At 42.1% G+C, this 23,210-nt stretch overlaps 2 protein-coding genes across 7 annotated transcripts; one reads left to right on the plus strand and one right to left on the minus strand.

The window, feature by feature from the left end:
- The first annotated feature begins 93 nt into the window (after positions 1 to 93).
- rfx1b (regulatory factor X, 1b (influences HLA class II expression)) lies at positions 94 to 13,101 on the plus strand. 6 transcript variants are annotated; one of them, XM_038714066.1, is made up of 18 exons: positions 94 to 247; positions 1,368 to 1,739; positions 5,614 to 5,711; positions 5,830 to 5,922; positions 7,199 to 7,272; positions 7,431 to 7,722; positions 7,810 to 7,991; positions 8,097 to 8,216; positions 8,850 to 8,968; positions 9,151 to 9,269; positions 9,592 to 9,695; positions 9,826 to 9,977; positions 10,199 to 10,296; positions 10,509 to 10,658; positions 10,768 to 10,979; positions 11,069 to 11,222; positions 11,325 to 11,370; positions 11,470 to 13,101. In XM_038714066.1, the coding sequence occupies exons 2-18, from the start codon at positions 1,397 to 1,399 to the stop codon at positions 11,646 to 11,648; spliced, it is 2,535 nt and encodes an 844-aa protein (XP_038569994.1). In that variant the 5' UTR covers positions 94 to 247; positions 1,368 to 1,396; the 3' UTR covers positions 11,649 to 13,101. The 6 variants fall into 6 exon arrangements, with proteins under 6 accessions (XP_038569994.1, XP_038569996.1, XP_038569997.1 ...); XM_038714068.1 differs by having other exon boundaries at positions 8,853 to 8,968; XM_038714069.1 differs by having other exon boundaries at positions 5,833 to 5,922.
- A 1,264-nt stretch (positions 13,102 to 14,365) lies between these two features.
- Positions 14,366 to 22,844, minus strand: dcaf15 (DDB1 and CUL4 associated factor 15). The gene is made up of 13 exons (XM_038714073.1): positions 22,749 to 22,844; positions 21,973 to 22,070; positions 21,407 to 21,545; positions 20,792 to 20,898; positions 20,514 to 20,659; positions 20,273 to 20,434; positions 18,875 to 19,483; positions 18,665 to 18,756; positions 18,257 to 18,379; positions 17,845 to 17,927; positions 17,641 to 17,745; positions 17,406 to 17,521; positions 14,366 to 15,199 (listed from the first exon to the last, which is right to left on the minus strand). The coding sequence occupies exons 1-13, from the start codon at positions 22,842 to 22,844 to the stop codon at positions 15,144 to 15,146; spliced, it is 1,932 nt and encodes a 643-aa protein (XP_038570001.1). The 3' UTR covers positions 14,366 to 15,143.
- Positions 22,845 to 23,210: the final 366 nt, after the last annotated feature.

The raw sequence follows: 23,210 nt of genomic DNA on the forward strand, positions 1-23,210 counted from the left end.
GTTTCTACCAATCAACGGTCGGTTGTTGTAATGACGCTGCGACCACCTCCCGAGTCAGCCAATCAGCATTTAGTGTAGGGCAGGGCGATAACGAGACGGTAGCAACAGTTGCCCCGGTGAAGGCAAGGCGCCATAGTCACGGTAGTCCTGGTGACAAGAACCAAGCAACGGGAGTCAACAATAACAACGTAAATCTAAGGAAAACACTTGAACGGCTAAAAAAGGATAATACTGGGATAAACTAGAGGTGAAGAAGTAAAACATACCAGAATTATAATTGTATTTTATCGTAGTTAAATGCGTGTGCTTGTTTGTACAGTTGTCGGCTTTGACGTGAAAGTGGTCGCGTGAGTCGGAGATGAAAGTGGCTTCTTTCGCATGCAGACCGTTGTTATGGCGATGTCAGAGCTGTGATAAGCGCACAAGATGGCGGGTGTGTTGTTAGTGCCTATCGTACTTTTTAAAAGCTATTTTGTTAAAATGTTCAGGCTGTTTGTTAACAGTTTCGATTACGATTAAATTATAATGACACGTGATCGGTGGCGTGGTCATAGATGTATTGCCCTAGCCAACACGAGTTACTAGGAACTAGCTAGATCGCTTTAACGTCACAAGTCAACGTGAGCTGCTAGCTCGGGGAAGCTCACTGTCGCTTTCTCAACTCACTTTTCAAGCAAGCTCTCTGGAAACATTAAATACAAAAACATACGCGAGAAGCTGCTCACGCAACTGTTTATGATATCTAAACAACTGGGATATGATTGTTGTATGTCTCAAAATCGTTTTGTGACTTTGAAAAAGTTTTTGGTGTGTCATTGAATTCGGCAGGTCACTCCCGTGAACACGGTGTGCCGGATGATCATCTGATTGTTTTGTTTGCCGTGTTGGTTTACACAGGAGTGGCTTAACGTCCAGTGGGATGGCCTAACAGTGGGTTCACTGATTAAAATTAGTTTATTTCCAGATGGTAATACCAGGAACTATCCATGGTCGCATATTTTCTCATCTTTAGTTAGTCAGTTTAGTTACTTAGTTTAGTCAGTTATTTCACTTGACACCGTCATGATCAGTGAACCTTGTTTTAGATTAAAAAATATTATTCATTGCTTTATTTATGGTGCTTAAGATTGCCCTGTGTGTCATACTGGACTAAACAGGAAAAGCTCTAGATTACTGCTTAGTCTTAGACAAAAGCCCTACTTCCTCCTCAGGTTTATGTTCTCCACACACACACACGTGCACACGCACGCGCACACACACTCATGTACACACACCAGGTCTGTGTGGCCAAAACATAGGTGAAATAGTATGCCAACAAGTGTGAAGCTATGTATGTTTGCAGCCCTTTCGTCATTTTTTATCCACAGAAGTAGTGCCTAGTAGAGCATTGGTTGCCATGGCAACTTCTGGATACTCGAAGGACCTTCAGCCTCAGCAGGCCAACACGGTAACCATAGCAACGCCTGCCGCCACCACACCCTCGTCCGCAAAGACGGCACACTTCCTGCCCGAGATCCCACCAACCTCTGGAACCATTGCACCATCTAATCAATCAGCTGCGGCCTCAAAACCGGGACCGGATGCACTTTGTTCTCAAGCGCCGCCCGCCCAGAGCCAGAAGGCAGTGGTTCTGACTGCTACTACACAGCACTATGTGACCCCTGACATCCAGCACTCTACGGTCCAGAAGAGTAATGGTCAGAGCAGCTCGCCGCAGTACATCATTGTCACTGTTACAGGTGAGGACCTGACGAATGACTGGCGCATACCTACATAATACATGACTTTGCACAAACAAATAATACACATTTTCTAACTGACATAAGCAGGAGGAGGGCACAATATGGCAAGCTTCAGTTTGTCCTGCAAGTCTGTATCTAGGGTGTAAACAAGGTTTGAGAATGGCAGTTTTATGAATGGCAGTTTGTCTAGTCACCAAACAGTGTGGGGGAGAACTGTGTAAACATCTTTGTCTAAACATATGAAGAATGATCATGAATGCTTGTCTTCAGTTGCCAGGCCCATCAGGATTTCTTAACATTTCTTACTTGTGTATACAAAAGGTAAAATCAAAGTGGTATCTAATATTGCTGAAACAATGAATCCATTTGTTAATCGACAGAAAATAAATTCTCAACTATTGTAATTCTTTAAGTCAAGGAAAATACCCAAATATTTGCTCATTCTCAAATGTGAAGACTTCCTGTTTTTGTCTGTCTGATATCATTGTAAATTTAATATTTTTAGGTTTTCGACTATTGGTCGGATACATTAAGTAAATTGGATGATGCCTCGATTATTTTAACTTGATAAATAACAAGCACAACAAATCAATAATAAAAATATAAACCGTTCACTATATTAATTGACCTAGATAATTATTTTAGCAGCTATATGTGCATCCAGTGCACAGCCTTTTTCTTTTCTTTTTCTTAAGCCTGCACTTCTCTTGCTCATCAACATTTTAACAGAAATACTATGGAATTTGTGTAGTTTGGGGCCGGCCATCACTAGCTTTAGCCCCAGCTGCCTCAAAAACATGTTCCAGTGATATCCAAACACATTAGGAATTATGTGACTACATTTGTGCATAACTGCATATATTAGTTATTGTGATGATGATGATGTTAGTCCAGTGTTTGTGGTCATGTAGGTTACAGGTTTTCTGCCATACCAAATTGCATTTAATCTTTAAAATGTCTCGATTAGATGGCTTGAATGAAGATAAGTCCCACCAGGATCAGAAAAACCCTGATGTAGTTTGCCTGTCTAGTTGGGTGGTGCATATATTATGAGGACAAAATAAGCTGATGGACTTGGTTGCTAGGCTGCATAGTCCCGAACGTGGGAGCATGGATGGCTGATGGATGGACCTGACTTCACTTCTGCTCTGCTGTTTCTGCTGTTATACAGAGTTGGTGGTATAATGAGGATTTTTTTAAATTATATTGCATCAACATGGCTTTAAGTTTGCTATTCCTACAGTGGTACAAAAATTACATAAGCCAGTTTCTCTGGTAAATAATGTAATGTGTGCTAACAATGCTTTGGACCTTTTTCCAGACATTCAAATTAATTTAGACCATTGCTTTTTCAAAATGTATCCTTAATTTAAAAAACAAGTGCTCGGTCATGAAGAAATTATTTAGTATTTTAACTAGGGTTAACTAGTGGAAATGAGAGCGAATTGACCCTTGACCCTTGCACTGGTGTCTGCCTGTGTGTTTATTTTAAGGCCATCTATTCGTAGATCTTTTTGCCTGCTAGTGTCAAGTAACACTCTGCACTCTCACCCAGAAGGAGAGACTCACAGGCCTGGAGCTTGTTTCATACTCATGAAGTAGGACTACTAAGTTAGCTAATTAGTTAGACTTTTATTAGTTAGACTAATAAAACCTGGCATTCCCTCATATAGGGGACATGGACTGTAGTAAAAAGGTTCTACTCAGCACAGGTATGCAGTAGTCCTGCTTCATGTAAGATGCTACACTTCAGCTATTGTACTTTTTTGTACACACATTTATGATAACAGGCTACAGTGTTTCCATTGAATACAGCATAACTGTACACAAAGTTTTAATACTGTAACTTCTTCTTCTAACTTCTGCTTCTTTAGAACAACAAAACAGAAGATATAAAATGGTGATAAAAGTCTTTTCAGCCTGTTAACAATGACAGTAACTTTGTAGAAATTAATTTTGCAGCCTTGCATAAAGGAGGTCGGGCTGTTAAAAGTAGCTCACTCGATTTTAAGAAAGGGTACACTTTACAGCGTCATGCATTTACCTGAGAAACTGGGAGAAATTATAAAAGAAATCTTCTAATTGAATATGATTTCATTATCACTTAACACATCTTGTTGTTATCTCATTGGTTAATCAATTGATGATTTCACCTATAAAATGGAAAAACAAACAAACAAAAAAACCCCACAAATGTCCACCACATTTTCCCAAAGCCCATTTAGATGTCTTAACACTGCTTTTTGTTGCTCCTGTAACCAACAAATGTTTGACATTATCCTTGATATTTTCATGTGATAAAAAACTTAATTTATGTATAGGTAATTGAAGAAAATAATAGTTAAAATTTTCACAATTAATCAACTAATCAAATAATTTTAGTGTATATAGACCTGTATTAAAAATACCTGTAATGTCAAGACGATTTGGTTGGTTAGGATGTTGTGATTGACACCGCCTTCATTAGTTTGTTCAGTCAGTAGACCTTTCCCTTCAAATCCAGAAATGTAGGTATAGAAGTTGCCACCAGACAGAGCTGACTAATTAGATATTTAGCCAGCAATCAGCCTGTGGCAAACACCATGTAAACTCTGATGATAACGTATTTATAAAAGGATAATTTCGGTATTTTTAAACCTGGGCCCTACCAGTGACACCCTTTGTTTTTAACCGGACTCAGTCACGCTGTAAAATCTCATGAGAGGTGAGTTGTTGCATAAGGGAGAGGAGTTTGTGTACATACGGGAGCTGCTAGCAAGACTTTATTTCCCAACATTACTCCAACACAAAAAAAACTCCTCCCTCCAACTCTAACTCAAGTTTCCGTCGTTGTCTGCCTGCAACAACTCGCCTCTCACAAGATTTCAGAGCGAGAATTGTTCGTAAGCGAGACTTCTACTTCCTGTTAAAACAAAGGGTGTCACCGGGAGTAACTCGTAGGGATCCTTTCTGTGATGTTAAAGGCACCTCGTGTAACGGACTGAGCCTGTCGGTGGCAAAAAGAAGCACATTTTGTGGATGTAAGTTTGATGTGCAAAATGGCCCCAAAGGAACATGTTGCAGCCACTGTAGCTGGAACGCAGCTGCTGGCTGAAGCTATCTTCTGCATGGATTCAAAAACTTTTTGTACCTACTAGTCATTTCAACCCCAAAATATGCAAAAATCCCAGGTTTAAAAATACCGGAAATTACTGTATCGATCGCTTTTGAATTATCTTTTGGGAAGAATTAAAAGTTGTTTAACTAAAAAGTTACTAACTTTTTCAAACTGTACAAACATTTGGGTAGAGACCCCATTATGATAATGCAAATTAAATTGAGTGGTGGCTCAAGTGTTAACTTGGCCCATGTGTAACTATTGGTATGTTTACAGAGGTTTAACCCAGGCTGAAGTAAGAGCAGCACAGTTGGACAGTGCAAGACGGCAAAATTAAAATATTTTCTTACCTGCCGGATACAAGGAAGTGATTATTATCCTCTCCTCTGCCTACCCATCCTCTGTTTTCTCTCTCTATCCACCATCCTTCATGTATCTCTCATTTCCCTCTCTCATCTGATCTGCATGTTTACAAGATGGAGTGATTTCTCTCTCCATCTGGGGAGATTAGCTGTCCAAGGTTGTCCTCCTGCATGCAATATATAAGGATGAAATGAGGGTTGGGCAGACACACTCTTCATCCTCCCTAGTATCAGTCTCTCCTCAGCTGAACAAAAAATACACATTGTTGCAGGATGTTCTGCGATGGCTGTTATTACGATTTGGAAGCAGTATGTCGTGAGTACTGAGCTTATGAAAATGGTGGCTGGCTTTTCTGTTGAGATTTGTTTGATCATCTTACAAAACCTCTCTCCCTCACCCTGCCATCCCTAGAGGGCTCTGTTCACTCCAACGACAGTCTGTCAGACTCCAGCCCACCTGCCCCCGGTGTTCCTACTCAGGTGGTCCAACCAGTGCAGACCGCCCAACAGGTAAGATGCAAACATACACACAAACCCCATGAATGTGTTGTTTGACTGTGTAGGAGCAAGTCATAACTAATGGTCTAGCACCCAAAGCTCTATCTGACACTCTGGCGTTACTCACCAGCAGAGGTCAGTGTTGCAGGCGGTGTCACAGGCAGCCAAGAGGATTCAGCCTGGCCACATCAACAACCTACAGTCTGTGCACATTAACCAGGAGGTAAACAGACACACAAAAGTTTCCTCTTATGATATAAGAGAATATACCATAAATACAATCAATTAAAGCGTAAATGATCATGCTTGGCTTTGTCCAGTGTTACAGGCAGATAGAAAGAGGGATGTAGGATGCATGTCTTTTCCCTTCCATCACATCCTCTCTTTCGTTTCCTCATGCTCATCCCTCACTCTCACTACAGCCTCCTCAGGCTGTCTGACATGTCCTTGAACACTGGCAGGTCGTGCTGTCTACCTGTGTGAGTGAATGAGCTGTTATGGACCATCACGTCTATCAAAAAACACAATCAACAAACTTGGCTTCCATTCATGTATAACAATAAAGATGGTCAACAGGTTTCTTTTCACAGTTGTGCCTGCTGTTATGGAGCAGGCACAATTGTGGATGTGGTTTATGTAATATTCAAAGAAAATTGTTTGATATTCATCAAGCTTTACTCTTCTCTGTTCATTGCTGTTTGTTTGTTTCAAGCATTATGTCTGGGAAAGACTAAACTGCTCTCATCTATAATTTTTGACCCCAGGAGGATTCATTTCCAACTCTGCAGTTCTCCTCACTTTTACAGAGCATTTTAGCATCTTTTCACTCATTGTTTTAGTTTTTACTACCTTCGATGTCATTGTTTGGGTTCACTCATCACTCTGAAGCATTTTGTTTTCAGCAGGCAGCTGTTTTCAGCCAAAAACCTCTGAAAACCTTTTTCTTTATTTGTTTATTTTATAGGGACAGAGCATGTTAATGAACATCAGTGTAAAAATAAAAGATGTAAACATGCCGGAGTTTAGCTAAAATGCTCATTTACACCCAAAGTCCCTAGACGGGTAACAAAAACAGAAACATTACAAACATGTACAATAAACACATATTATACAATACCTGCCCTGCACATAATAACACACACAGTCAAAGCTAGTGACTAGCTGGTGAACATTGTAGAGCATTCAGCAGCTAAAGAGTACCACAAGAGTTGGTGGAGACCAGAAACAGGGCCAAAAGAAGAGTGAAGAGCTTATATTCATCAGGTAGACAGAAACACAACTCCAACTGAATGCTAATGTTGCTGGATTTGTATATAGATTACTGGTTGCTAACATGTTTGGTGTAACAACAATATAAGGTGTGTGTATGTATGTGTGTGTGTGTGTGTGTGTGTATATATATATATATATATATATATATATATATATATATATATGTCTTTACAGCTTGTTGCCCTCAAGTGCTGCTGCTTTAAGTCTCCTGTTTGCTTGTTGTTCAGGTGGAGCATGTGTTCTCTGGCCAGGTGCAGTATGTGGACGGAGGGGGAGATGCGACTTTTACCACACCCACCATGTGAGTGCTATGTGTGCATGTTGCATATCCCATAGACATAGATTGCTCACACACACACACACACACACAGTCACACACACTGTGCAACTTTCCTGGTCACGCAAGTGTGCCTGATCATTTTTTTTAATGTTTTTGTCTGTCTGTCATTTCCTGTCCAGTCGATCGAACAACTACCCTTTCTCAGACTCGCCCCTCTACTCCCAGACCCCTCCCACCTCCTCTTCCACCTACTACGAGGCCACGCCCAGCTCTGAGTCAGACATCACCGGCTCTGTGACCTCGCAGCCGGTTTCCGTGGCGACAGCAGGGGCCAATAGTGGGGGAGCAGCTGCGGGTGGAGAAGGCTACGTAATTCAGGGAGGTTATGTGTTAGGAGGAGGGGCTGCAGCAGGTGGAGGAGGAGGAGGACAGAGTTATTCTAGCCCTAACTCTCGTGCCCCACCTGCTACTGTGAGTACTTAAATTCAAAGTGAAAAATGCATTACTTATGAAAGTTCAGAAAATTTAATTCTGTGACCGTGCATGCATCTCCCTTAGGTGCAGTGGCTGTGTGATAACTATGAGGGGGCGGAGGGGGTGAGTTTACCTCGCTGCACCCTCTACTACCACTACCTGCTGCATTGCCAGGAGCAGAAACTGGAACCTGTTAACGCTGCATCATTTGGCAAACTCATCAGGTCTGTCTTCATGGGGCTACGTACACGGAGATTAGGGACCAGGTATACAAACACACACACACACACACACACACACACACACACACACACTGATTTTGATGCAGAAGCACCTCAGGGCATTGTCATAACTCTTTGTGTGTGTTTCAGAGGGAACTCTAAGTACCACTACTATGGTCTTCGGATCAAATCTGGTTCCCCTCTGCTTAGACTGATGGATGAACAACAGCACATGGCAATGAGGCAACAGCCTTTCTCACAGAAAAACAGGTATCAGGACGTAACCACGTACTTGTATCCCTGTGGGTGACATTTGTCATTTCAGTTGTGACATCTGGTTGTAAATATAAGATTGTGTAAAATGCCTCTCCCATGATTTGATGTCTTTAATTCTGTGTCCTCACTGCATTTTGGGTTCATTTGCACATCTATCTTGAGCTTTCCACATTCAGACACACTATGCCAAGATGCCAAACGTGCATCTTTGTTGTACAAGATCCATTTAAACAACAACATGTAATAGTTGCTTTGCTTATGATGTTATTGCAGGTTGTTTTAAAGCTGGGGTTGGCAATTTATTTCAGAAGCACTTTTGTCATATTTGTTGAAATTCTCTTTACACCCCCACATCAATCAATAAATCAAATGCTCTGATGCAAAAAATGAAAAAAAAATTATATCTGTGGCTGTTTCAGGACTATAATAAACATTCAAATGATTGGCTGGCCTACCTAAGAGTGGGTTTGGAGTGAGGCCTGAAGGGAGGGGCTGGGAATTTTTCAGTTTGATATCTAGCTGTCCCTTGGTTCTCCAACGTTGCCTACCCCAAGTGCTCCAACTGCAACATAAGCTGCATCTCTCTCTCTCTCCCTGTCTTCCCTGACTGATGGCTGCTCTGTCCAGTAGGATAAAGCCAGTTCAGAAGACACAGGGTATCACCAACGGGACATCGGGGATTGGTCAGCAGGCGGCGGCACTCTGTGATATTTCAGCACAGGTGCAACAGTATCAGCAGTTTCTGGGTGAGCAACACCTGCACACTGTAAAACCTGTTTGGTTGTTTTTTTTCTAGCAATACACTTATTATATGATTTTATTAAAAAAGAAATGAACACTGTTGGTAGTGATTGAGGATTGGATCTGACATGTGTAATTGAAGATCTTACTGTTTCTCTGTTACTCTGCATCTCTGTATCTTGTGTAGAGGCATCAAGGCCACTGCCGGACTTTGTGGAAATTGATCTGCAAGATCGAGCCCTGCCTGATGGGATCCTTTTAGAACACCTCAAGGCCTTTCAGACTCTCTACAGAGAACACTGCGAGGTAGGCAGTCATCGACAAAAAAACAGGACACACATGCTGATTATGACACTCTGGATTACAAGCTAGCTTTGTTCCCTGTCCGCATACACGGGTCACAGCCCTCGATGTATTTACTGTTAAAATCCAGCTTTAATAACTGCCTGGTGTCAAAGCTGAAGTGGAATTTTATAGCACATAAGTGTGAAGTGCTAAAAGACACCAATCTCTTTACTAATTCTAGTGGAACAAAACATTCTTTCCAATGAAAATGTCAAGCAATCAAGATGCCAGAGGTGTGAAGACCGTTTAGAGACCTCTGTGATGTTATGTGTGACCCCAACAGGCCATAATGGACGTGATGGTCAACCTTCAGTTCACTCTTGTGGAGACACTGTGGAAATCCTTCTGGAGGTTCAGCCAGAGCAGTGATACAGAATCACTCAACCTGTAAGTGTCACAGACACGCTAAAACAACCAGATGAAAGAAATATGAGCATACATATCACATCCACCTCTGTAACTGATTGTGAACGGTCTGTCTCCCCCTCTGTCACATATGTCTCGTGCGCTCCTCCAGACACAATGAGTCGGAGAAGCGTCTGCCCAAATCGTGCCTGGTGGTGCTGTGTAAGTTTGAGCCAGTGCTGCACTGGACGAAAGAGTGCGACAACCTGCTCTACCAGACTCTGGTGGAGATCCTCATCCCTGATGTACTGAGACCCATCCCTAGTAAGTTAGGCTTGTCAGAGCCCTGTATGTATATTAAAGTGTTTAGTGAGGCATTCTTTTGGCAGGCGTACAGCATGCCAGCCTGGAAAGGTGAGGGAACAGTGGTCTTTTCATCTGGGGGCAAGTTCAGATGTTTTACCTTCTGATACACACCTGTGTGTTTAAATGTAAAATTAAACCCATTTCCCTCTCTTTCTTCTCTCTACCACCATCCATGTCAGGTGCCTTAACTCAGGCTATCCGTAACTTTGCCAAAAGTCTAGAGAATTGGTTGACCGGCGCCATGATGAACATCCCAGAAGAGATGGTTCGCATAAAGGTATTTGTATTATAGTTTCTTACAAAATGTCTCGAGTGACCAGTTTTTATTATATTTGATGGTGTGTCTTGACATGCATTTACACAAGTTTGCTGTCCTCTTGTGAGGTTTGTGAAAACCCAAGATGCACTTCAGTCCACTGCTTGAACTGAGCTCCTTCCTGACATCTTATTACAGCGCCCTTCATTCTTTCTTTTCCCTCTGTCCTACAGGTGGTGTGTGTATGCTCCTTCTCCCAGACGCTGCGCCGCTATACCAGCCTGAACCACCTGGCCCAGGCGGCCCGTGCCGTCCTCCAGAATTCAGCCCAGATCAACCAGATGCTCTCAGACCTCAACCGGGTTGATTTCACCAACGTACAGGTTGGCACTACTGTCTCCCTCCGTTCCCTTTTCCCATCTATTGCTGTGCGTTGGTGTTTTAGATGAAATAGAGTATAACCCTGACACTGTCCGCCCGTGTCCCCCTCAGGAGCAGGCATCCTGGGTGTGTCAGTGTGAGGACCGTGTGGTACAGCGGCTGGAGCAAGACTTTAAAATGACTTTGCAGCAGCAAAACTCTCTGGAGCAGTGGGCTACCTGGCTGGACAGTGTTGTCTCTGAGGCCCTAAAGCCCTACGAGCACAACCCTGTTGCCCTACCAAAGGCTGCCAAGGTCTTCCTGCTCAACTGGTCCTTCTATAGGTGAGGGGAAAGGGAAAAACGTGTTGTATAAGAGTATTTGGTTTTTACATTTAATAGAAATGTCTTTATTTTCCCTGTTTTCTCACCAGTTCTATGGTAATCCGGGACCTGACTCTGCGCAGTGCTGCCAGTTTTGGCTCCTTTCACCTGATCCGCTTGCTGTATGATGAGTATATGTACTATCTGATAGAACACAGGGTGGCCCAGGCTAAAGGAGTGACACCCATTGCGGTCATGGGAGAAGTATGTCCACATGTTCACATATACAGTCGCTCACATCCTACAGTCTGCACTCGATGATAAATGTTTTTATATATGATTTCTGATCCTTACGCTGTGTTGCAGTTTGCCAGCACCGTCAAGAGCCGGATCTCTCCAGACCTGGAGAAAGGTGAGTGTGGTTGTCCTTACAAATACAGTTAGTTTCAGGTTTTGCTCCAGCCTCTGTTATCGTGTAACTTAAAGTCATCTCACTGTCTCTCTCCATCAGAAGAAGAAGAGGACGATGAGGAAGAGGAGAGCGAGGACGAGACCGGAGACCTGGTGCTGCAGTCCAGCTCTCTGAGTGCGGTCAGTGACGAGAAGGAGCTGATGGAGCCGCCCGCCAAGCAGCCCAGGACGAGTTTAAATCTGCACACTCTGACTGAGACCCACAGCACAACACCTTAGCCGCTCATTTGTGTAATTATCTCACACGCGCTCATTTCACTCTCACCTTTGCTTTAAGTTCAAGTAAGTCATCCCGTCCTGTCGCCTGTGTGTATGCTCCTGGTTTGCAAACAAGTGGTGTTGTGTGTGGTCGTCTGGTGTGTGTGTGTGCAAGCGTGTGAGAGAGCCCTTTGCCAATTTTTTACTCTGTACTTTTGTGCTGCCATTGTTTTTCCTCTTTGCCTTCACCCAATCATTTGACACTCTTCCCATGTTCCCCGTGCCTTCCCTGTCTTATCCAGTGGCTAGATGTCAGTAGCCACAGCTGTCCAGCCTAAGCTGTAGTGTGTGTGTGTGTGTGTGTAAACCACTGACCTAATAGCTGTGGAGAGATGAGAAGAAGCTAGTGTTCTTCATTGTACTCTAAACTCAAAGAAATCACTCACCTTGCCTTTTAAAGCGATGACTATGCAGGGGAGCTGGACTTTAATGAACGCCACTGTCTGAAATATAATTTTTTTTTAACATCAGAGTAGCATCTGGAATGATACCGCACAGTGGACTTTGTTGACACGTGGACTATTTGTCGATGCCATATTGTGCTTTTTATTTGTTGTTAATTTGGCCAATTAACAGATACCCTGTGCCTTTGAGAGATTTCTAGCCACATCTTGTATTCTATATATACTGTGTTGATGGGTTAATAAATGATGGTCCTGTGTAGTAGTCTCGGTGTTGTCATGAACTTTTACTAGCTGTGGAGAAAACAAAAATCTGAGATGGTGACTGTCAAGCTTTGTTGTGATGATTCTGCCCAGTTTGCTGTTCTTAAATCCATCCACCCTATTCATCATCCATCCATTCTTTCAAGCTTATAATCTCTTTTTACACACACACACACACACACACACACACACACACACACACAATGGGCCACATGACAAGGCCAAAGCTTATCCCACCTAATCAGCAGAACTTACTACATCCATGGCGACCTACGTACCAGCTGCTGCTGTCTCAAAGTTTTTGTAGTGTTAAAGTAGAGGGTTTTTTTCTGGGTATCACTGTTAAACATTTTGTAGATCCTATATTATGTACCTTTTGTCAACACTGTCATATATCCAGACTATTTGTATGTTGCTTAACCATTATTGCCTTAAGAAATATGTTGTGGTATGTCCACCATCCAGATTATTGAACTATATTTTTATTGTGATGATGATGAGCCAAGCATGTGAATATGGTGACTTTCTAGATGGACCCATTCCAAAGAGCACATGCTCAACCAGCAGCCTGGACTTTGGGACTGAAAAGAAAACATACATATTATAATGGTAGTAGTGGGATGTCCTTCAGGATGGTCTGACTACCAAAGAGCACTAAATAGAAAACAAGTATATATTTACATGTATTCATATGCTGAGGGCAGAATACAAAATCTGACTTGAAAAATAAAATCAACTGCTAACTGCAACGTTGTGATTCTGTCCTTAGCTTGTGCTGCTGAACCTTTTCTAAAATAGTTCCTCCTGGTGTTATTCTGAATACCTTTGTACTTAAACCTGTGATCAACGTTTGTAGCTTTATTCTCACTGTTAACTAAAAGGATGTGATTGCTCTCAACTTGTGCCAGACTCTTTTTTGAGTTCTTGGTCTTTGCGCAGCCACGTTATCAGAGGTAAAGGGGACCTCCAGCCATGTAGTATTGTTATCTATAAAGTCAGAAACTCACGAGATCAAAGCAGTAGAGACTGAGATATCCTGACTTTTAGTCTGTATGGTTCAGGCTCCACAACTGCTGGATCCTACATTACCCATAATGCAACTCAATAGCATCTTTCTGTTGGACCCTCACTGCCCACTTCTGTCAAACCTACAGATTGTATTGCAGAAATATTAAAATGTGAAGCATAAGCAGAGTTAACCTTGATGACATGATTAGATTTATATTTTCAAACTAAAACTCCAGAGCCACAGAAGACATTATGCATCTGTTTTACAGGCTGAGTAGTACTCCTCGTGATGCGGACAGTAAACAAAAACTGGTGGAGTGCCCCTTTAAAATGAAGTCTGGGACCGCTTGTCACATGTTACCATTGTTTAACCAGTTCAAGCAGTGACTGGTTCATCTTGCTTGTTTTATTTGAATTACTTTTAGAAGCTTTTGGAGATAAAATTATCCAGTAATTCCTGAGAAATAAAGCAAAAACTGAACTTACAAGCAAGTGTAACGGGACCCAAACACCCCGCTGCAATTTGGACCTGGAGGTTCACTGACGCAAGGTGATTGGTAAGCAGAAAGCACTGCTGAATCCAGTCTTGGACCACTTCTATGGTCTGAACCAAAACAAAACAAAATCCCTGCCTAAGTTACATCACACATTTCAAAACAGGAATCCACTGGAACTGTAAGCAGCTGATATGATCAGCATGCAGATGTAAATGTATTAGCAAACATGCATGTGCTAAACATCACCTGGGTGTATAACATTGCTAAATGCTTTTAAAGCCATTGAAGCAGCATGTGGTGGGCAACTTGTGCATACATTTACAAGTGGATACACTTCAAGTCAGTGGTGTTCCCCAGCAACCCATCAGAAGTTAGTAAGAATCATTAACAGTGTTGTAGAATTCTTTCTGTTGTCCTATCCAGTTTATTATCTCATGATCCCAGGAACCACTGACCTACGCTGTACTGTTTTCAGAATGCGTCCAGTTCTTAATACAGACTCACAAAAGACTTTTAAACATTTTATTTTAACAAAATATCCCAACAGAACATGGTATTACTTCCAAGCCAGTAAACATACAACCTGATGTCTACCAGTTGAGCATGTGACTCCAACAAGTCTCTACATCCGTCACATGAGGTCAAAAAAGTCAAGTAATTGAGTACTGGGTTCAATTTGTCTCATTTTAAACTCTGCAGCCTTATAAATCAACACAGCTAGACTGAACTGGTTGTGGCCAGCTGAGGAAACAACTGGTTTAGAAGCAGCAGAATCTGTCAGAATCATTTCATACACACAAAACATGCACACACCCATACATACACACACCTACAGTCTGGATGAAATTCCCTTATGAACATCACAGGTGCAGATATTGCATACGTTCAGTTACAGACACGCAAAAACAAGAAACACTCATGCTACTATAACAGTACACCTTTATGTATAAAAACAAAAAAACTAAATCTTCATTCAGTCCAGCTCTTGGTTTTGGTGGTAGCAATGATACAGTACACATTTACAAAAATTTAAAAGATGAAACCTGTAAAATTAAACACAGACCACCTAAAAAAGACAAAAAAAAAAAAAAAAAAAAAAAAAAGGAATCTTTACAGTATTTCAACTACAGCATTATTTGCTGAGTTTGACACGTGTTTTAACTGCTTTACCAAAGCATAGTCACTGAGCAGGTGCAGTTTTGCTCAGATTAAGGTTGAGCTGGCCACGTCGAAGTGTGTGTGTGCTTTTGTTTGTTACATTGACACTTGTGGCACGTCTTCTTTCTTCATAATACAATCCAGGTACATCGGTCGCTATCTGCCAACACTTGCAGGGACGAGCCTACAGGCGAGAAGATGAGTGAGATTTGAATTTCGCATTCTGCAAGCACTTTAAAACTTCCAATAGAGGATGGGACCCTGACAACCCCATGTTTCTTTATGCCTGGGATCCACACAGCACTGATGATACCTCCTGAGAATTTACTAAAATAAAAAAAATAAAAAACTGTGCCGCTCAGATTGATGAAACTTCAATGAAACTTAAAGAACACTAATACTAAGTACTACTACTGAATTTATCTGACTACTTCAAATCATCAACAAGGCCTTTTTCATTGAAGACATTTTGATGCATCACAGTAAGAAAAGCAGTATAAATAATAAAATGATTGTTGGCTAAATTCCATTTCGATGCTTTGGTTTCACGGTCCCTGGTTAATGTAATTTCCATAGCAGACATGGTGATATAAGTAGTGTGTCATAGTAGTAAAAACACAGGTGTTACCATTCTATTAAACTGCCCCAGTAAGCCAAGAAAATGTGAGAACTTTTTGATGGTCTTGTCTAGGACTCGACTGCATTTGTACTCGGTCTGGTCTCGGTCTTGGACATTGATGACTCGGGATTTTATTTCAAGACCAGTCAAGACCATAACTTTGGGAATATCAATAAATTGCTTTTGCATCATCTGATTTATTTGTTAATATCCTAACTTTCATTGGATGTAAAAACGTACTGCTTCAAATACAACCACTAACCCCAATTAAAATGTGTTACCGTTAACGACTGTCACCCCTCCCGGCAATTGCAATGCTTACGTTGATTTCAGCTCTTAGTGTTTGTATGTGGGTGTTTTAATGGGAATGTAGAGCTTTCAGATCAATATGAGAAGTACCTATGAGCTTGTTCCACATTTTATTGTGTATCACGTATTGTGGGGAGCTGGTCTTAGTCTTGACTCTGTCTCGCCCTCCCTCTGTCTTGGTCTCAGCCCCTAAAAGTCTTGGTCTTGTCTCGGTTTGGGCGGTCTTGACTGCAACACTAGTCAGCAGAGTGGAAGCATTTTAAAGCGTCTGAGAAAGACGCAAAAATCGCCATTTTCAGAAACTGTTCTGATGAATTGCCTCCTAGCACATCTACTCCATCTGTGGCTGACTTCTTAGAAAAGGCAACAAACGGTCTGAACAACTTTTGAGTGTTTGTCACTCGTTTCTGAGAAGGCAATTAAGCTAGCCGCACCTAAATTTTGAGTGCATACGTATTCAAGCCTTCATGGTAAATACACTGAAATGGACCAGTGCGACCAGACAGGCAGGTTAGCAACTTTATCCTACCATTACCGTCAGTTTCTCTTCACAAATCTAAGTGTTGCAGTATGAGAGTCCTACCTGAAGACAGGCTATGAAGTCTTCATGTTACGCGAAACGAGAACCACATACAACATTATTTATCAAATTGGGTCAGACTTGATGAATGTGGAGAGGATACAACAACGTCCGGTTTTCAAAAATAAGGTGTCTATACAGTATGGGAATAAGATTAATTGGATTATATTCACAGAAAGTATAAAACATATTACATGTGTACATTAAAAGTAAATGGACACATGTAATTTACTTTACCGGACCCTCTTGGGCCTCGCACCCACCCACCATAATCGCTCCAAATCCTGTGGGAAACGCTGAGTAATAAGCACATTTGGACTTTTTAATTCATGCAATGGTAAAAAGGGAAAAATAAATGGAAAAAAATGTGAAAAACTTTGTTCTGTGTTCAGTAAAGTTTTTCCATTATATTAGGTTTTGACCAAGAATTCTCATTTCGGTGCATCCTTAATAGCAATCCAAGTTATATTTGGCTGTTTTTCATAAAAACTTGCATAAATGCAAACAAATTTCTTGTAACAATTACAAATAAGCTTTCCGCACAGTATATACTGCGAAGCCAAAAGGTGCAAGTAAGTGTGTGTTGTCACTTGCACAAACACCGGGACCTTTCTGGTAATACTCGAGTTTGTATCCTGCTTTTAATAGAGGTATTATATTTCCATGTACACAAAATACTCCCCAGTTGTTACAGATCCAGACACCAAAAGTCAAAAGCCGTTGGTCTAATCCAGTTTTATTTGACTTCTGACTTGCTCTTTGACCTGGATGAATGATAATCCTCATCTGGACAACATACTGAGAGAGTATTCGGTCTGCGTGGGAGGGGCTGTGGTAGATATCAGGATGCCAAAAGCATGCACAAATGTGAATATAACTCACCTTTGTGTAGAGCTTCGTTGGTCATGCGGTTAATGTAGCGGGAGCTGCTCTCAGGCACCAACCACTTCATCACCGTGTTCACACAGGACTTCCTGTAAGAGCTCCACACACTCCCACTGACGAGAGAAATAAAGATTGACACCTTGAACACACCAGAACTAAACAGAGCCTAACAACAAAAAGGGAGACAGACAGAAAGTTGTGTGTGAGAGAGTGGGTATCAGTAGTTCCTCACCTGGTCTGACCTTTGACCTCTGTAAGGTCACCAACACCCACGGTGCAACACACACCTGTGTTCAGGTCCCAGCTGACCTGCAGGTTGGAATGGTACGTGTTTGGCCTGGTAACAAAAACAAAGCAGAAAAGTACACTTAGCGAGGAAAGAACAAAGTGGCAGATGTACGGCTAAAGAGGCTTTAGGTTTATTTAGGACAAGTACCTGCAGTGCTCCTCATCCGAATTGGAGAAGGCCAGTAACAGCAGACCAATGTTGATCATCACAGTGTTGGTTTCAGGACACACCTGATGCACAACACACACACACACATTATCTCCAGTTCAAATGCAAAATGTTCCTCTTTATTATTTTTTTTCCAGCTCAGAAAAAAAATATATATAAAAAAATTTGCTGTTGCAAATGTAGTACATGAAACAAAGTAAACAAACATGTGTATACACACACACACGCACGTATGTTTATTTGTGACACCAAATTGGAGGGAAGAAAGCAGTGTATTATTCCAACACACTACAATTCCTCCACAAAGACACACTGGTTTGATAAGTGCTGCAGCACAACTGTGTCAGACGTGAAGATGATGAGAAAGAGACTAAAAGTTAAAAAGACTGACCTCTAATATCACAACATCATAGTCGCTGAAGGAGCAGAACTGAGGGGCCCAGGCAGCATCGCTCCTGATCACCTCATTGATAAGATACTCGAAATCTAGAGTCAACTGCTCCACACACACACTCTGCGAGGGGGAACACACATCTTTAAAAAGTTAAATTTTTACCAAGGTAAAAGTCAAGAAGTAAAGAATGATCAACTGTAGCCCGCAATGTTTCTTCTCGTCTAAACTAGAAATTAACAACCCATGTGAGATGTGGTTTGTCTGTAAGACCAGACTGATGATGCTCTGAGATAAAGGCCTGCAGCTGATTACTGACTGTTGATGCCTATATTTCCAGGACAGGTAGGACACCTTGATATAATTGATGCAGTGTTTCTGGCCAGACATACTAGCACAAACACACACCTGTCCATTGTGTGGCTCGGTGACAAGCTGCAGGTTCCGTCCTTTAAGGTCGGTGACTGTGAAAGGTAGCTGAACTTTATCGTCCTCATAACCTGGAGACACAGAAACGGAGAGGAAAAATGCTGGTCAGCCACTTCAGACGTGACCTGAGGAGAGTTTTTTTTTTTTTTTTTTTAAACTGCTCGTTCTGCGTCTTCCTCTTTCTCTTACCTTCTGTATTCTGTTCTGCTGCCCCTGGCTGTTGGAGGCAGAAGTGCAGGCATGAATAGTTGACATATCCAGGCTCGCAGGGCCCGGCCTCCTGGCATGAGTACGGGGTCGGAGGGGATGCAGGTGATGAGGAAGAGGGAGACATCACTTGTTCAGAGCACTGTGGCAAACTGTGACTCCCGCCTGATGCTGACACCTGAGGTAAACTAGTCCGTGTCTCCTCCTCCCTCCTCTCTCTACAATCCTCCTCCTCCTCTCTGCGAGTCCCTACAGTTATCCCTTTGTCTCCTGGTATCTGCGCTGCCTCTTTTACAGCACCATCAACTGTTCTCCTTTCTGTCTGGCCTTCGTTTTCTCCCCCCACCCCTCCTCCTCCCTGGGCGCGCCTGAAGAGGTCGGCTGCAAACTCCCGGGCTCGCACGGCTGCTTGGGACTGGTTAGGAGATGAGGGAATTGGAGCAGGTCTACTGGGTGGCAGTCGGCTTTCTGGAGACCCCTGAGGTAGCGAGGAAGAAGAGGCCGAGGAGGTGGAGGAAAAAGATGTGGAGGCTGGACTTGACAGAGCTGCTCTCTTTGTGTAAAGGATCTGCGATGACTGACTCTGCTTACCTACGAGAGACAAATAAAAAGATGTAACTGAAAAAAGACCTGATGCTGAAATCAGGCTATAACATCAGCCTGATAATGAAAATCTTACAGACATGGATTATTAAGAATGAAAGTATTAAGTATAACAATCAGTTATTATGTGTGACACAGTGGAACTAATTTGTCCCCTGAGGCACAACAGAGACGAGCACGTCAGAACTGTCTGGCCTTTGTTCACCTGGTGTGAACAAGTTGTTCCCTCCTCCCACCAAATATAAATCCTTCTGTAGATGGGCCAATCTGTTCTGTGTGTATTACATTGTATCTGGAGGCAAAGTCTAATATATGATGTCTTAAATGCATAGTCTGATTTTAAGAAAAGCACTATTATGTGAGCGAGCGAGAGAATATATATGAAAATAAAACTGGTCAGCTGAGTGATGGGGCTAAATGTTAACACATTTCTCCCACCCTAAATGACAGCTAATCTAAAACCATTCTAAATATATGATGTTACTGTAATAATAATGCAGTTGAAATGACATTACTTCTAACAAACTGTACCCCACTCTCCCGTAAACACCAGTCACCTCCTGAAATCTACAGCAGAACCCAATGTATATTTCTATTTCATTAATTAATAAAATATGGCTAACATATCAATGTATTTTAGATTATACTCTGCATAGAACAATAGAATAATGCTTTTCTTTGTTTTGATAACAGCATTATATATTGACCATCGATCCCCCGCTCTCTAAATATCGGCATCTACAATTGAAAAACTTGTATCCGTCGATCACTTGTTACCTGGACAGAGTGAGATGCCGCAGGCCACTAGAGAGTAGCTAGTGTTTAACAGGATGACCTGATCCTTCTTCAGCTGGAAAGCTGGCTGGAAAGTCGGGAACGGGTACACCACCTGGTACCTGCTGTTGAGCACATAGCCATGCTCCAGACACTCACCGCTTCCTGGGGAGAGAAAAGGATGAAGTTGGATGAGAGTGAGGCAGTGAGAACAGTAACATAGTGAACCTTTGTGTGTGTTTACCTGTACGTATGGTAGTGGCTGAGGGAACTGGGCAGCAGAAGGAGCAAGGCTTAGGAGGAGGCATGGAGGCGATGGTGATGTATATGTCTCTATTGTTTTCATCACTCATCATTAAGTTCATCAGAACGGAGCTTGAACTGCGCGTACTGGCAGGTGGAACCACACACGCACACAAAATGACTTATCACACTGAACATACACACTGAAATAACAATACTTTTGGCTTAAACTGAATCAGCTCCATGTGGCTGCTGATCGATGTGTTTATTATTCCTTACTTGAAGCCAAAGATGACAATTTTGGAGTGGTCATTTGGCCACTCACACACAGTCAGGTAGAGGTCGCTGTAGATTTCCTCTCCTGCAAACAGACGCACATGATGCACCTGAAGAGAATAAGCAGATATGAGACAAAGAACAAGATCTCTACACATTAAAGTCACAATTCTCACAGGAGGATATGGTACTGCATCCAAACAGTCCTCTGCTTACATTAGAGCTGCAACTTTAAGTAGTTTAATTGATTAGTTTTCAACCATTAAATTAATCTGCAACTATTTTGACAATCAAGCCATTTTTTTAAGAAAAAGCCAAAATTCTTATTCCAGCTTCTTGTTACTATTTTCTGGTTTATTTACTCCTCTGAGAGTAAACTGATATCTTTGGGTTTTGTACAAAACAAATCATTTGAGGACATCATCTTGGGCTCTGAAAAACACTGATCAACATTTTCCACAATTTTCTGCCATTTTAAGGACCTGACAACTAATCGATTAATCGAGAAAATGATCAACAGATTGATGACAATTTAGTTAGTTGCAGCCATAGTTTACATGTGAATCTGCAGGATGGATCACATTAAGGTTCTAGTGAATAAATGTCCTTGCCCTTTACCTGTTTGAGTCTACTGTGCAGGTTGAACTCCCACCAATAGAGATGGTAGGTGTAAAAAGAGAAATCGTCGTCTTCCCCACAGTCGCTGGTATAGGATAGAACGTAACGGCCACATTTGGTGAAACCAAGAAAGATATGCCTGGAACCAAAAAAGTGAGGCACTACTGTAATTCATACCTCGGCTCAAAAAACACTGCACATGGCAAATCACTCTGAATCACTAGCAGGTAGAAATGCACCTTCTGATACATCAGATTAATGGTGCAGTGAATATAAAGCAGATTGGGTCGGCATACATATTAATCAGTTACATTACAAAATTGTATCAGTTACATTCATTAGGGCTGCAATTCCTGGCCTCCAGCTGTCTGACTCCCCTGAAAACAGACATCCTGAGCTTAGGTATGTGTATTGGGAGAGGATAGGTCTATCAGTGGATCCCTACCAGCTGGATCTAGACAGAGCATCAACAACCCTGGGTTGAAATGCTATCAGTGAGCTGAACAAGGTGAACGGCTGTACAAGGTGCTTAATATCAAATCCATTTAGTAAAGACACACACTGACCCTGCTCTCAGGAACTCCTCGCTGACAATGTTCTTTAATGGGACACAGACTCGAGGTGGTAGCTTCCTGAACAGGCGCTGAGAAAACTGTCCTGACAGCTGCAGGACAGACAAGAGTGGATACAAATGTAGACAACGTACATACTGCAACATGAAGCATAGAAATGTGTTTAAAATATATAAGCCTTGCAGTCTTAACGCAGTGGCCATTTCAGTGATGGTACAAACTACACAGGAAATTCAGCGTCTTTCAGCGCCCTGCACATAAACACCTGAGTACTTAAAAAAAGTTTGAACCCATACATCAGTTGTCTATTAAGTGAAACTATTCAAGGATTAACGTTATATCTGACGGCTGAGGGTTAACGATACATGTACGAGCTGTGGAGTAACGTACTGAAAGTTGCTACTGTGGTTTAGCCGAAGCTAACGCCGACTGAGCTTACACGTTCTAATACAACACAAAAGGTGTCTACCATTGGCTTTAATAGCTAGCACGCTAAAACTATCAATTCAGATGTCTACGAGACTGTTAGCAAACCACATAAAAAGGACATTTATCGCCAGAAAGCAGGACACTCAATGTTGTCATACTTGTAGCATTAGCTAATTAGCAACATGCCTGCCATTAGCCGTTACTTAGCCGCCGAGCTAGTTAGCAGCTAGCCTCAGAAGCTAACGTTACTGGAAAACAAGGCTTTCACTGAAGCGCTCCTACATAAACCGTGAGCGCTCTTTTCCCGTTTTATGCCACACGTTCCGTTGTGTCATTCCTACCTTCCCACGCATGAGAAGCTTCACGACATGGTCTTTGTGTTTTCTTTGAGCTTTCTGTTTGCCATCACCCTTTTCGGATTTCGAGCTGGGCGCCATCTCCCACTGAACTGTTGTCCCTCGTTGCAATCAGGACGGTCGCGATTGGTCCGCAGGCGGCACGAGACTGTAGTCACTCGCCGGTGGACACATCCATCAAAATCGAAACAAAAGGTGGGACACAGACATCCTGCAGGAAGCCACCACAAAGGCTTCGAGTACTTCTGTTACACCAGTCTCAACATGACAAATAAAATGTACAATCGGCCAAACAGGGCGTTCCTTTTGATAGGACTTTAAAATGGGGAACATACAAGTCCCAAACACAAGGCTGGTGATGGCCACACAAGAGAAAAAAAAAACCTGGTAATTTGAATGTTTTTATTTTAAGTATTTAAAAACAAGCTGTAAAAAAATGACAAAAAA

Source organism: Micropterus salmoides, unplaced genomic scaffold, assembly GCF_014851395.1.
Source record: "Micropterus salmoides isolate LMB-PRFRI ecotype aquatic unplaced genomic scaffold, ASM1485139v1 Ms_hic_scaffold_12, whole genome shotgun sequence".
Classification (NCBI taxonomy): Eukaryota; Metazoa; Chordata; class Actinopteri; order Centrarchiformes; family Centrarchidae; genus Micropterus; species Micropterus salmoides.